A 12,371-nucleotide genomic window follows, 5' to 3' on the forward strand; every position below is an offset into this window, starting at 1 on the left:
TATCGAATTTGCATTCATAAAACACAAACTTTTTATTAAATCGGGTGTTCACTATTTTAGTGAAAATTGAAAGGAAGCGTGAGTTTGGTGACCCAATTTTGACAAGGAAAAAATGAAATCTTATTTTCTCTCTCCTCTTTATTCTACAAATTCTCTTTCTTCTTCAATCTTCTTTTTCTCTGTTTTCTCTCTCCTCTAGTTCTCATTTTCTTTTGTTTTTTTTCTCTCTCCTCTACTTCTCATCTTCTTTTGTTTTTCTCTCTCCTCCAGTTTCTGGTGATAATCGATGATGTTGATGTTTTTGCTCTAGGTTAGTATTTGTACTTTTTTTTGTAAATTTTTCGTCGCTTTGCTTGGAGAGATGGTCGGAAATGGTGGAATCAACAATGATTTCAACGCGATCGGCGTCGCTAACGGTGGTTCTGACGGTGACTTTTGATTTGTTTGAGTGATTGTATAGTTTTTTCATGACTATTGTTAATTTTTGTGTTTGTTTCGTTAATTTTGATACACTGTTTTGCATATGTAGTTTAATTACTTTTGTGAAAAAAAAGGTCACTTTTATGAAAAAAAAAGGGTAACTTTTGTGAAAAAAAAAGGGTCACTTATGTGAAAAAACAAAATCACTTTTGTGAAAAAAAGGGTTATTTTTATGTAAAAAAAGGGTCACTTTTGTGAAAAAAGGGTTATTTTTATGTAAAAAAAGGGTCACTTTTGTGAAAATATGGAGCACTTTTGTGTAGAAAAGGGTCACTCTTGTACAAAAAAAGGATCACTTTTCGCAAAATGTTCGATGTACAATAAAATTATTGTAAATCGGGGGCATGCAAAAGTTTTTGTTCATAAAATGGGTTCATAACACATTAAAATCAACGAAAATACTCATAAACAAAATCATTATAGCATAGCAATAATGGTGACAAAAATCAATCCAAAACAGATTTGAAAAACAAAAACTCAAATCCAAAATTTACTAACAATTCTTAGACCTCTAATTCTCTAAAAACCTGAGTTTAGAGAAAAACCAACGATTCTTTCCAGTCTTAAACCTTTCCTAAAACCTAGCTTTAGTCTCTAATCTTCCTATCTTTCGATTGAAGAACATCAGCAGAAACAACATCTTTAAGATCAACATTAAGAGTGTAACGAGTAGGCATAATGTGATTGTAATTGACAACTTTGACAAAGCATTCAACCCTAGATTTCTTGGCATGCTTTTTGGCGAAGTCCTTGCGAATGACCTTAGGGTACTTGTTGATGCCGGCAATGAGGCAGTGACTATAACGGCGGTCGCAGCTACCTTCGTCGAAGTTGCGCACAATCACGACCTTGTGTCCGGCGTAACAGCCTTGAAGGAGGAGAGAGATAGAACGGAGAGAGACTATGGAGGGAACTCCAAATTTTCCTGAGAGGGGTTTATTAGAAGTCACGTGCAACGCACGTGGGTAGAGTAAACTCGAAGTTCTAGGTCAATGCCGGATTATAGACTCCTGTGGTGTTTGACAACAAATTTTTAAAATTGGGTGGTACTAGACAACAAATTTTTTTTTGGGTGTGTTTTTGACAAAAAAAACTATTTTTAACGAGTAAAAATCTGACAAAATTTCCAAAAAAAAATATAGTAAATTAGCAATTTTATTTTAGGCTAATGATTCACCAAGACCCCTCTTTTAAGGTAGTACTTCATAAATTTTCCCAATTATTATGAATCGGATGAATAATGAAAGTTAACTATTATTATGAAACATAGTACATATTTTGACTTATATTTTTTACTAATACATAAATTACTTTTGCTAGCATGAAAAGTTATTTTTGACTAGTCTTTATGCATAATTTCCTTATTTCTTCCTTACATATACAAGTACCATGTAATTACACATATTAATTGTCAAAGTTGAACAATAAAACTTGTTTCAATTAAATTGTTACAATTATTATAAAATAGAGGAAGAAACAGGTTCCTTATTTCATCACCCGTTTAAGGTTGTGTTGCTCCATTCACCTGATACCATTGCTGATGTCAATAAAGACGTTTTCGCCAATTATTTAACTTCAGTTTTTTTAGACTACGGTTAAAGTTTAATAAATATTACTAACCTTTAAAAACAACACTGTAATACGTAGTATTATTGTAAACCTCTTCAGCTGGTATGTAATCAGCCAGATCACATTTAATGACCAAAACAAAGCCAAACTACTGCAGAGCCTGTATATTTCAGCAACCATGATCAAAGCAGATGTCATAGACAAACAGTTGTTATGGCTTTCAAACCATAGAAACCTTAAAAAATTATGGAAGAGCCGGAAAACAATATGAATAATTCACAGGATTAGCCCACTAACATCAGATGCATATAAATGGAAACCATACATACGAATGTAACTGCAATAGCTAAACTATTGACTGAATGCAGTTAACCTACCAAAGCATAATTTCAACACCATGATAACAGAAAATGTACTGTTTCTGTTGGAATGAGACTTTACAATTAACATGTGGCTAACATTAGCAAATAGTTCGCTTCCACCTACTTAGCTCCCTTAATTACCTGTTCAATCAAAAAGGCAAGACTTGCCATGATATCAAGAGTTAGAAATAATGTGGCACAAGACAGCAGACCCTCACCAGGTGAAGGATCATATCCATGCCCCAATTGTTTGATGCGCCTGCAAATTATATCAGATCTGAAAGGGTTCTTTTTAAGATAGTTTCCAGCATTTCAAATCCCATCAAGTTGAGATGCATTGCAGCTACAACAGCAAAAACGAGTCATCAAAAGATAAGAACTGCCCTACGATTTGTACAGAGATTGAGTGGGGAATGCAGCAGGATCAAGCTCCCAAAAGCCTCTTAAACTACCATCTTTCTGATCTGTGAGCCTGAAAGAAGGAATCTGATGGGAGAATCTAAGCAGTTCATATCGGGAGATCTCTCTAGTGTGAATATTCGTCTGTGGCTTGAAAACTGAGTAGAAAGGACTAACACGCTCTAAGAACAAAACTTTAATATGTGAACTATTGTCCTCTTGGACTTCCACAATGTCGTAATCACACTTCTGCAAGTCTGCAACTACCATAGAAGCATTCCAGTTCTTGTAAAGAGCCCATATCTCACCTTTTCGTGGATAGATATCATACACATTCTTTCTTACCGTTGGATCTGCACGTATTTCATGAGAAAAGGAACTATTTCCTGTATATGTTTGAACTTTGTTACTTTTAATCTTAAACTGCCCACAAGAAATTGGCATTCCCTTTACCTTCCATAGAATCATATCAGCTGGCGAAGTGCAGGCTTCCAGCCAGGCTATTTGCACCTTGAATTGTGGAAGAACATCAATTTTTTTAATGATGCCATAGTATTTTGGCAAGCCATCAGTATCACTGTACAAAGCCCAAACCTGATTTAGTTGAAACTTCTTAATGGATTTCAGGTCATCGAAGTTGTAAAATTCTGGATCTGGAATGTCTTGAGCAATAACATCAGTATTTAATTTGCTCCCATGCACCTGATTACCCTTACCATTATCACAGTAACTAGGCAATGAATTTTTAGCAGCCTTTGCACCAGGATTCACTTCTTCTAATTTAGTGGATTCCCCAACAAAGCAAGTGTTTCCATTTGATTGAGAAAGGGTGATTTCTTCAAGGTTCAAGGTTATAGAAGCTGGGTCAAGCTCAAATGAACCCTTAGGAACATTTACCCTCTCATTACCGCTCATTCTAAACGAAGGTACCCTGTGGGAGAGCTTAAGGATCTCAGCAGGCGGTATTTGTAATTCACTTTCATCTTTTCGGCAAAACAGACAAACAAAACCCTTCAGCTTACCCAACTGTGCAACATATATCCCAACAGTTTCATCATAATCAGACAGTATTTCAACAAATTCATATTCAAACTTTCTGCCACTTTCTGGAATTAAATACCATTCAGCATCCCAATTCTTGAAAATGGCCCATGTCTCTCCTTTTTTAGGATATATCAAGACAGAATCTTTACGACCGCCTTTGTCCCAACAAACCTCATGGGAGAACATAAGACGATCTTCTGTAATTTCCGAATCACCATGTTTGAATTTACCACAAGAGATTGGCATCTCAGAATTCACCCATTGTTTTCCACACACATCATCTGGGTTAGCTTCAAGCCAAGTTATCTGCAGCTTAAAGCCAGGAGAAAAAACTTTCCTGACCTTGGCATAGAATCTAGGCATCGCATCTGTAGTATCATAAGCAGCCCACACCTGTCCAAGTCTAAAGTACTGCTCTTCTCTAAGCATGTCAAAATCGCTAAATTCCGGGTCTGGATATTCATGAAACGTTGGCTCAGGCGTTGTTTCAGGGCTAGACAATGTGAAGTCATCATCAGCTTCGAAGCCTTTCTTGGTTGACTCAACCCCATTTTCACTTCCATCTAACTTACTGCACTCTCCCTTGCTCTCTTTCAAAGAAGCAGAAGCAGAAGCAGAAGCAAATATCTTTGATGGGTCAGACTGCTGTCTCTTTTCTGAAGCATCTACATTTTCTTCTGTTGTGGGACAAGGTGGTCCATTGTCCTTTGCCTTTTTTGAAGGGTTCATGATATGCTCATCATCACTTGCATCTTCATTGTATGACACATGCCGTTTGTTCCGCCTTGATCTTCTAGTGCAGCAATCCCCATCACTGTCAAATTGTTGCGCCCTCAGAGAATCTGTGTCTGTTTGTGTTTCTATCTCTTCAGACTCCAGGCTACTATCTGATCCAAAACTTTCACTAGACTCTTCCTCATGCTTCTTCCCTCTCTTACTGTTTACATTCCTGGAGGGCTTACATGTCTGTTCCACATCCACTTTATTTGGACCTTTAGGTGCCTGCCTGGATTTCTGTGATCGACTTGCTTCTGCATATTTCCCAGCCGAAACCCCGCCATTAGAAGCATGCTTCTCATTCACAGTCTCTGATCCCATGGCATTCGCATTAGGAATGTTTTGACCAGAAAAAACAGGCTGAGTTGCATCAGATCCAGGTCGTGTACCTTGAGCAAGCATATCATAGGCAATGAAGGGCTTCTTGCAATGCTGACAACGGAGAGCTCTATTCAGAACTTCCTTGTAATACTGATAACGAACTGCACAAAAAGGACATTGGGTCCAGAAGGTCTCCTTCCCGTTGGCAGCTTCTGATTGAGGCTGCTTTTTTGGCTCTTGATGTGTAAAATTAAAATCCTTGACATGTGAATTAGAATTGCTTGTAACATTGTTTTGAGCCTTTACTGTTTTACCAGTGTTGAGATTCCTACTTCTCTGCCGAGGAGGCTGGTTTTGTCTTACTGGTTGACAAGATGCTTTGCATTTCATGTCATAGAATGACCTTTTATCCTTATCCAGAAGCACTCTCTGAGCCTCCCCAATCAACTTGAATGCAGCTTCAGCGCCGGAAAATTTGTTCTTGTCAGGGTGAAGAAGAAGAGCAAACTTGCGATATTGCTTCTTAATTAATGTATCATCTGCTTTCTGTTCAATTTGAAGAATGCCATACCAGTCTGATTCACTTCCAAACATTTTGCTCTCTGCTGAGCAGTGCACATCACAAACACAAATCATCTGAGCAATATTCTCCATATCAGGATAAAGCTGCTGAGCCTTTAAAGCAAACTTACGAGCCCCTGGAAAGTCTTTTGCTTCCAATTTCTTCAGAGCGATATCCTTAGCCCTCAAGGCCTCTTCTTTGTTGCACTCCATAACTGAACACAATTAAACAAAATGAGCCGAACTAATCCTTCTGGCATATATTTTCAGCGAAAATTAATTAACTGTACTACCTTAGAATCTTTGTCAAGAAAACGAGAAATGTAAACCAATATGCATGAGCTGTATGGATCTCCTCCAAGTACCTCAGCACTTCGGTTAGTTCTTGACCCTGGGTATCTACATAGAGACTTAGGACCTGCAATAAATTCAAATTGTAATATTCAATAACAGCTAGATCATGTTTCCCTGAGAGGGTACAGAAATTCTCCAAAGAGACGAATTTAGAAAGAGAAAAACCAGAGTGTAACTAAGTGACTCCAACATGCTGCACAAGTAAATTATCAGATGCAAAATGCATAATAATACATTGCAAAATATTTTAACACTAAGTGCAGGCATTAACTTGCAGAAATTCCAATGATCACTCCCTCAATATAAAGCCCTGACACATTTGCCAATAAAAGTAAAAGGAAAGAGCAACAAGAACCAATACCAAGATAATGAAATCAGGGAGAGCAAAAATAATAGGGGGGGGGGGGGGGGAGCTAAAAGCTTAGAACCCTCAAAAAAATCCATAGATACGACACATAATATTGCTTTCAGACCCTCTGCATAACTGTGCAGGTTAATATTAGTCCATTAAAACCAAACATCAATCAAGGAATGTACATCAATAGTTAGAGAGAGAGGATCAAATGTGGAACACTTCCTGGAAATATCTGTAAATGTTGGGTTTTTTAGTAACGCAATTGCTATATAATAAAATAAATTTTTTACTTATCTACGGTTTAGTGCTTACAAACAAAGCAGCAAAACCCAGTACATTGAAAAGGTTTCAAATTAATGACACCAACTATTATGATGCTCACCAGCTCCAGTACAATTTCTGAACCTTATACACCAAGTATTTTTTTTCATAGTTTCATCATATTTAAATTACATTCACAGTCATTTCAGATCATATGGCCCCATACAAACACATACTTCAACCTTCCTCCAGGATTCCTATTCCTTGTAATGTTCAAGAAAAAAACTGACAGGGTAATCTCGCTAGTCTGCAAGGTTAATACATGACACGTCACCACCCTCTAAGGAGAAAGCATCAACGCCATCAAGTACTCTAAAATTTGGAGCGTCCAGGGCCAAATGGCTCTATAGCATCCAAAAAAAAACCACTCATTTTTCATATACGATTAAATGAACACTCATCATATCAAACATGTCAGCAAAGACATACACCGTTTTCATTCTTCTCAGACATTTTACCTTTACTTCTTTTTCATTCGAGGGAGAGGGGAGCAGGACACTCCTTGAAAGGATTTTCCCCCTTTCCAAAATCCAAATGCAAGTTCATTTCTCTAATACCGAACACTTTACCCAACTAAGAGCAACCAGACTTGAATAAACAACTTAACTGTAACTCTAAAATATTAAAATTTTCAGTAATATTAGAAAAATAATTCAATCAACTATATTATCAATTGACAAACGGAGAATAAGTAGAGATTCTGTAACTGTCTAATATCTTATTATCAACTAAGAAGGGCTTGTTAACCTTCAAGCCAATCCTGAATAAAAGTAAACTCGGCTGAAACACAATAGGTAGGCCGGCTTGGCTCACGAGCTTCAAAGCCCATGTTCGGCTCGGGCCTCGGCTCGTATACTCGACTTGGCTCGAAAATTGTAACAAATTTGCAACCAAATTAGGCTAAAAAATTCATATAAAAATCCCGTCGCTTAAGAAATTCAACGAAATTTAAGCATAGTAAAATTCTAGCAACAAAATCGACCGTTATGATATTTAATAACTTCAGTAATTTAAACCAACAGTTGAATAATCCACTTTAGAAGAACCCTAATTGACTACTCTAAAAATTAAATCAACGATAGTGAGAAACTAAACCCTAGATTGTGAAATTGACATTCGATAATTACAAGAAAACATCTTACCTTAGAAACTGCTTCAATGGAGAGGAGAAAGTTCAGAAGTCGCTTCAATGGTGAACTCAGAGCGCGCTTCCAAGGAGGAGAGAGAGAGAGAAGAGTGCAGCGTAAAATCGAAAAACTCCAAAAGGGCAAATAATGTAAACATGGAGAAATTTTAATGAATCAGATGTGACATCAACCGTTAGATCTAAATATTATCCAACAGTCAAAAATCATTCTTTTTTTTTTTTTTTTTTTTGAAACACTTTCTCATTTTATTTACGGCCATTTCACCAAATGCTACTGAGAACTTTGAAAATTCACCAATTGTCATCGGACTTTTCATAATTCACCAAATGTCACTCACAAATAGTACAATGACATGACGTGCCATTAATGAGCTCTGGACGTTAGTTTGTCGTTACTATGAAATGACCAGTATGCCCTTATGCCCTTTGTTGGGGTTAATGGCGCGTTAAACCTCATTGACTCTCTGACTTCTTCAAGTTAGATCAAAAATTCCCCTCCCTCAATGTTCTTCTCTGTTCTTTGACCTTTCACCATCATTCAAACACTGAGAATCCATAATCAAACAAGAAGCTTTGTTGAACACTTATACAAAACACTCCTAAAAATTGAATCTTTTTTTGGTGTTGAAGTTGGGCGAACAAGAACAGCGGTGACGAAGTAGGAGAGGAAGTAGAAGCAAAACGCACTTGAATTTGGCTTTGGGTGTTTGAGATAGCAAGCAAGGTAATAATCGCACTTTCGATCTTCATTACGCGTTTTGAATATGGCATTTTTAGCGAAAATTGAGTTAGGGTTAGGGTTTTTCTGAAATTTTCATTTAAATGTGACTACTTGAATTGACATGTGTGTTTAATATTAAATTTCATGATAATAATTGTTATTTGTTGGTATTGATTTGGCATTGTTATGGTTTGTGATTGTGAAGTGTTTCACTTCCTTTTTTTTGCAATTTTTGTATTCGTATGTTAGGCTTTGGTATGTGGTTGTTGAAATGATTCATATGTGTTGATGTTCAGTAAAGTAATATGTCTGTAATTTGTTGTTGATAGGATGAGTAGAGTGTGGCTTGATGTCCATTACAGAGATCAGGGGTTTGATGTACTGGTTGATGATACTGACAGAATAAGTCTAATGGACTTGTATGAGTTTATGTTTGAGGACTCTATTAAGCAAAATGTTATCCTTCCCAAATGCTTTAGTTTGTATGTTATGCCACCTAGAACTAATATGAAGTTGGAGTTAAGTGGGGATAGGGAAATGCTGAAAATGTGGGAGTGGTTTCAAGGTAAGAAAACAATAGTAATTTACTTAGAGGAAGAACAAACTCCTAAACAAGTGTTTGTGGATGCTTTGGGTACGTAATTGGCAAAGAAGGGTTAAGGCCATGGCTGAGAAGGCTAGGTTGGAAGATGAAAAGGCCCAGGCTGAGAGAGAGTTGGAGGAACAACAACCTTGTAAAGTTGCAGTTGAGGTTCCTGTTGCTAATGTTGATGGGGGGTGATCTTGAGTTATGTCAGAGTGTTTGGCACCCAAGAAGCTGATGAGGTTTTCCCTGCCTCAGCCTGAACAAACTACTCAACCCTCAACTCCACCTAAACACTCTCAACCAACTTCTCCTCTGAACCCCAAAACCTCAAGTCCAAAGAGAAAAATGACTCCAAAGAAAAGAAAAAAACACCCAAAAAAACCCAACCCTCCCCTCAACCAGAAACAACCCCACCACCTCAACCACCCTCCCCTGAACCAGAAATAGCCCCACCACCTTAACCACCCTCCCCTCAACCACAAACAGGCCCACCACCTCAACCACCCTCCCCTCAACCACAAATAGGCCCACCACCTTAAACACCCTCCCCTCAACCACAAACAGCCCCACCACCTCAACCACCAGTTTCAAATCAACCTGAATCTTCTGCAGCAGCTAGCAGTTGTAAACCTAAAAAGGGAGCCAAATCTAGACCTGAGGGACAGTGGTGGACCTAGAAATTTGACAATGGGGGGACAATTTCGATAATTCAACTAACATCAACCTATTTAAAAAAAATGGGTACACAATACAAGTAATTTGGGTTTGGTTGGGAAATAGTTTTAAGGGAGTAGTCGAGTGGTATGGTTGAAATAAAACACCAAAAAAAAAAAATATGATGTTACAAGGGGGATTCGAATTCCATATCATCTTGTAATTTTTTTTTTATGTGGTCGTAAAATAAAACCTTTTTTTTTTTTTATAGATGTGGTAATACCAAATTTTTTGTTTTTTGCGGGTGGTAAAAGTCAAAATAACCTAAAATAAAACACCCACAAAAAAAAGGAATGATGTTACAAGGGGGACTCGAACCCTGATCTAGGGGAACCTGAAATTGGGCCCCTTGACATATTATTTCTAGCCCACTACCAACTTAGCTAAGGCAAACTTCTTGTTTATTCTTACACTCAATTTTATATAACTATTTTTCCAGTTTTATTTTTTTTTCCTCTATTTTTTTTTCCGAAAATGGGGGGACAATGGTCCCCCCTTGTTCCTTCATGGGTCCGCCCATGCTGAGGGATTTAGGTCCAAGAAGAGTGCTGCCAAAAATGTTACTTCTTAGGGGCAAGGTATTACTTTAAGGAGATCAGAGAAAAATAGAGCAAGGAACAAAGCACCTGAAATAGAGGAGAGGCTTGATAAGTCTAGCAGTGATAGTGAAGATGATGATTACATACAATCTAACAGTGAGGAAGCTGAAGATGATTATGAAGCAGACATTTGTGACTTCATAGAGGAGGATACAGAGATAAATTGTCTCTATGATGACATTCTTGAGAAGCAGTTTGAGGATTATCTTGATGGCAGTTCAACCATGGATAAGACCTACAGGAATGGTAAAATATGGACATATCAAGAGTTTAGGGCCATAAGACTTGAGCCATGGTTGATATTTGGAGACAGGAAATCATTTATGGAAGTTTTCAAAGACTATTGCATGCAAGAAGGATTTGGTGTTTATGTTGAAAAGAGTGACAAAACAAGATACATTGCAAGGTGTGATGTAGATGGTTGCAATTGGAGAATTCATGCCTCTACCATGACAGACAAGGTCAGATGGGAAATTAAGACTTTGACAGGGGAGCATAGAAGTTGTGGAAGGCTAGAGATTAACCCAGTTGTAAAATCTGAGTGGCTGTGTAGACATTTGCAGTCAGACATTCTAGCAAATCCTAACATCCCAGTTGAGTCTTTGCAAAGACATAGTATGGAAAGGTTTAGGATTGAAGTTAAAAAAAAAAGGCTCTTTTACAAGGTGAAGGCAATTTGCAAGGAGAGGATTCATGGGGGTTTTGGAGAGGCATACTCAGTATTGCCTAAGTATGCTGAAATGGTGAAGGAGACAAACCCAGGGAGTTATGCTTTGGTCACTTGGGGTGAATCAAATGCAAATGAGCCACCAAGTATCAAGGCTTGTTTTTTTTTTCTTTTGCTGCCCAATATAGGGGATTCTTGAGGGGTTGTAGACCCATAATTGGTATTGATGGAGCTCACTTAAGTGGGCATTTCAAGGGAATCTTGCTCACTGCAGTTGGGATAGATGGGAACAATTAGAATTGGATAATTAAGTGTTGGTTGATCACTTAAGCCAAGGCAAATATTGTTTATTTTCTTGTTCTTTTCACGAAATTGATTAAATAAAGAATAACAACGTTGCGATGTAATTCCTACGTGAATTAACGTGTGTAAATAAAATCAACTAACATAGTTTTCGGTATCGCGTTGCATATATTGTTTGGTGATGAAATTGTAAAAAAAAGGAAGAGCTAGTAGAGGCCGCACTAGGGCTAGGTGTAGGGAATATTTCAAGCATTACCCCAAACTTGAACCCCAATGTGATCATACACTTAAGCATGGTGGTGTCCAAAGGGAAGGAAACTAGAGCAAAAGAGTCGCCAACAAGTTTTAGGAACTTGTAAACCGTTCACAGGGTGAAGGTTACACCCCTTAACGATCCATGAGATCGTTTACTCCAATAGGTCTGGAACCAAGACTGGAAGTTTGGGGATAAAGGTATAAATCCAATCTAATAGAAAAAGAACCTGCCCTAATAATAGGCCTCTACTTTATTCTGCTCGTATTCATGTGCGCTTTATGACTAACATGCAATCAATAGGTTTACCCTAAACCTGTTTATCTATGTTGGTTGAATATTATTGCACAAATAAATCTATTATTGGCAATCACCTTAATTATAATCATATTAACCCTATACAAGATTATTAATTATCTTATTAAGTGTGATTATAAGTACAAATCCCTTTAAACATGCATGAAAGGAGTGATCAAGCAATAACACACTACTACAAAAACTAGAATAAGAAACGCAAGATATAGAACGGTTAACTTAGATAGGAGATCTCTAGGATTATACAGAACGCCTATCTAAGTTAACCGTTCTATTTGATTTATTTATTATTTTTTTAAAATTGTTATTTTATTATACAAAACGCCTATCTAAGTTAACCGTTCTATTTAATTTATTTATTATTTTTAATAAATTATGATTTAATATAGAGAACGCTTATCTTAGACCGTTCTCTTTAATTTTAACCTTTTAAAAAAATAAAAGTTGCAAAACCCTATTTCCTAGTGGATTCAAATTCCTAAGGCCTTTCTCATATTCTCAAACCCTATCTCATTATCTCATT

The 12,371-nt window shown here is 37.2% G+C and overlaps 1 protein-coding gene across 1 annotated transcript; it reads right to left on the bottom strand.

The window, feature by feature from the left end:
* Nucleotides 1–2,197: 2,197 nt before the first annotated feature.
* LOC145632090 (uncharacterized) lies at nt 2,198–7,799 on the bottom strand. The gene is made up of 3 exons (XM_081684366.1): nt 7,686–7,799; nt 5,807–5,931; nt 2,198–5,728 (listed from the first exon to the last, which is right to left on the bottom strand). The coding sequence occupies exon 3, from the start codon at nt 5,724–5,726 to the stop codon at nt 2,796–2,798; it is 2,931 nt and encodes a 976-aa protein (XP_081540492.1). The 5' UTR covers nt 5,727–5,728; nt 5,807–5,931; nt 7,686–7,799; the 3' UTR covers nt 2,198–2,795.
* Between the last annotated feature and the right edge of the window lie 4,572 nt (nt 7,800–12,371).

Source organism: Chenopodium album, chromosome 5 (genome assembly GCF_948465745.1).
Source record: "Chenopodium album chromosome 5, dcCheAlbu1.1, whole genome shotgun sequence".
Classification (NCBI taxonomy): domain Eukaryota; kingdom Viridiplantae; phylum Streptophyta; class Magnoliopsida; order Caryophyllales; family Amaranthaceae; genus Chenopodium; species Chenopodium album.

Excerpts from the sequence above, each read along its gene's own strand:
- LOC145632090 (XM_081684366.1), bottom strand. The coding sequence starts at position 5,726 with ATGGAGTGCAACAAAGAAGAGGCCTTGAGGGCTAAGGATATCGCTCTG.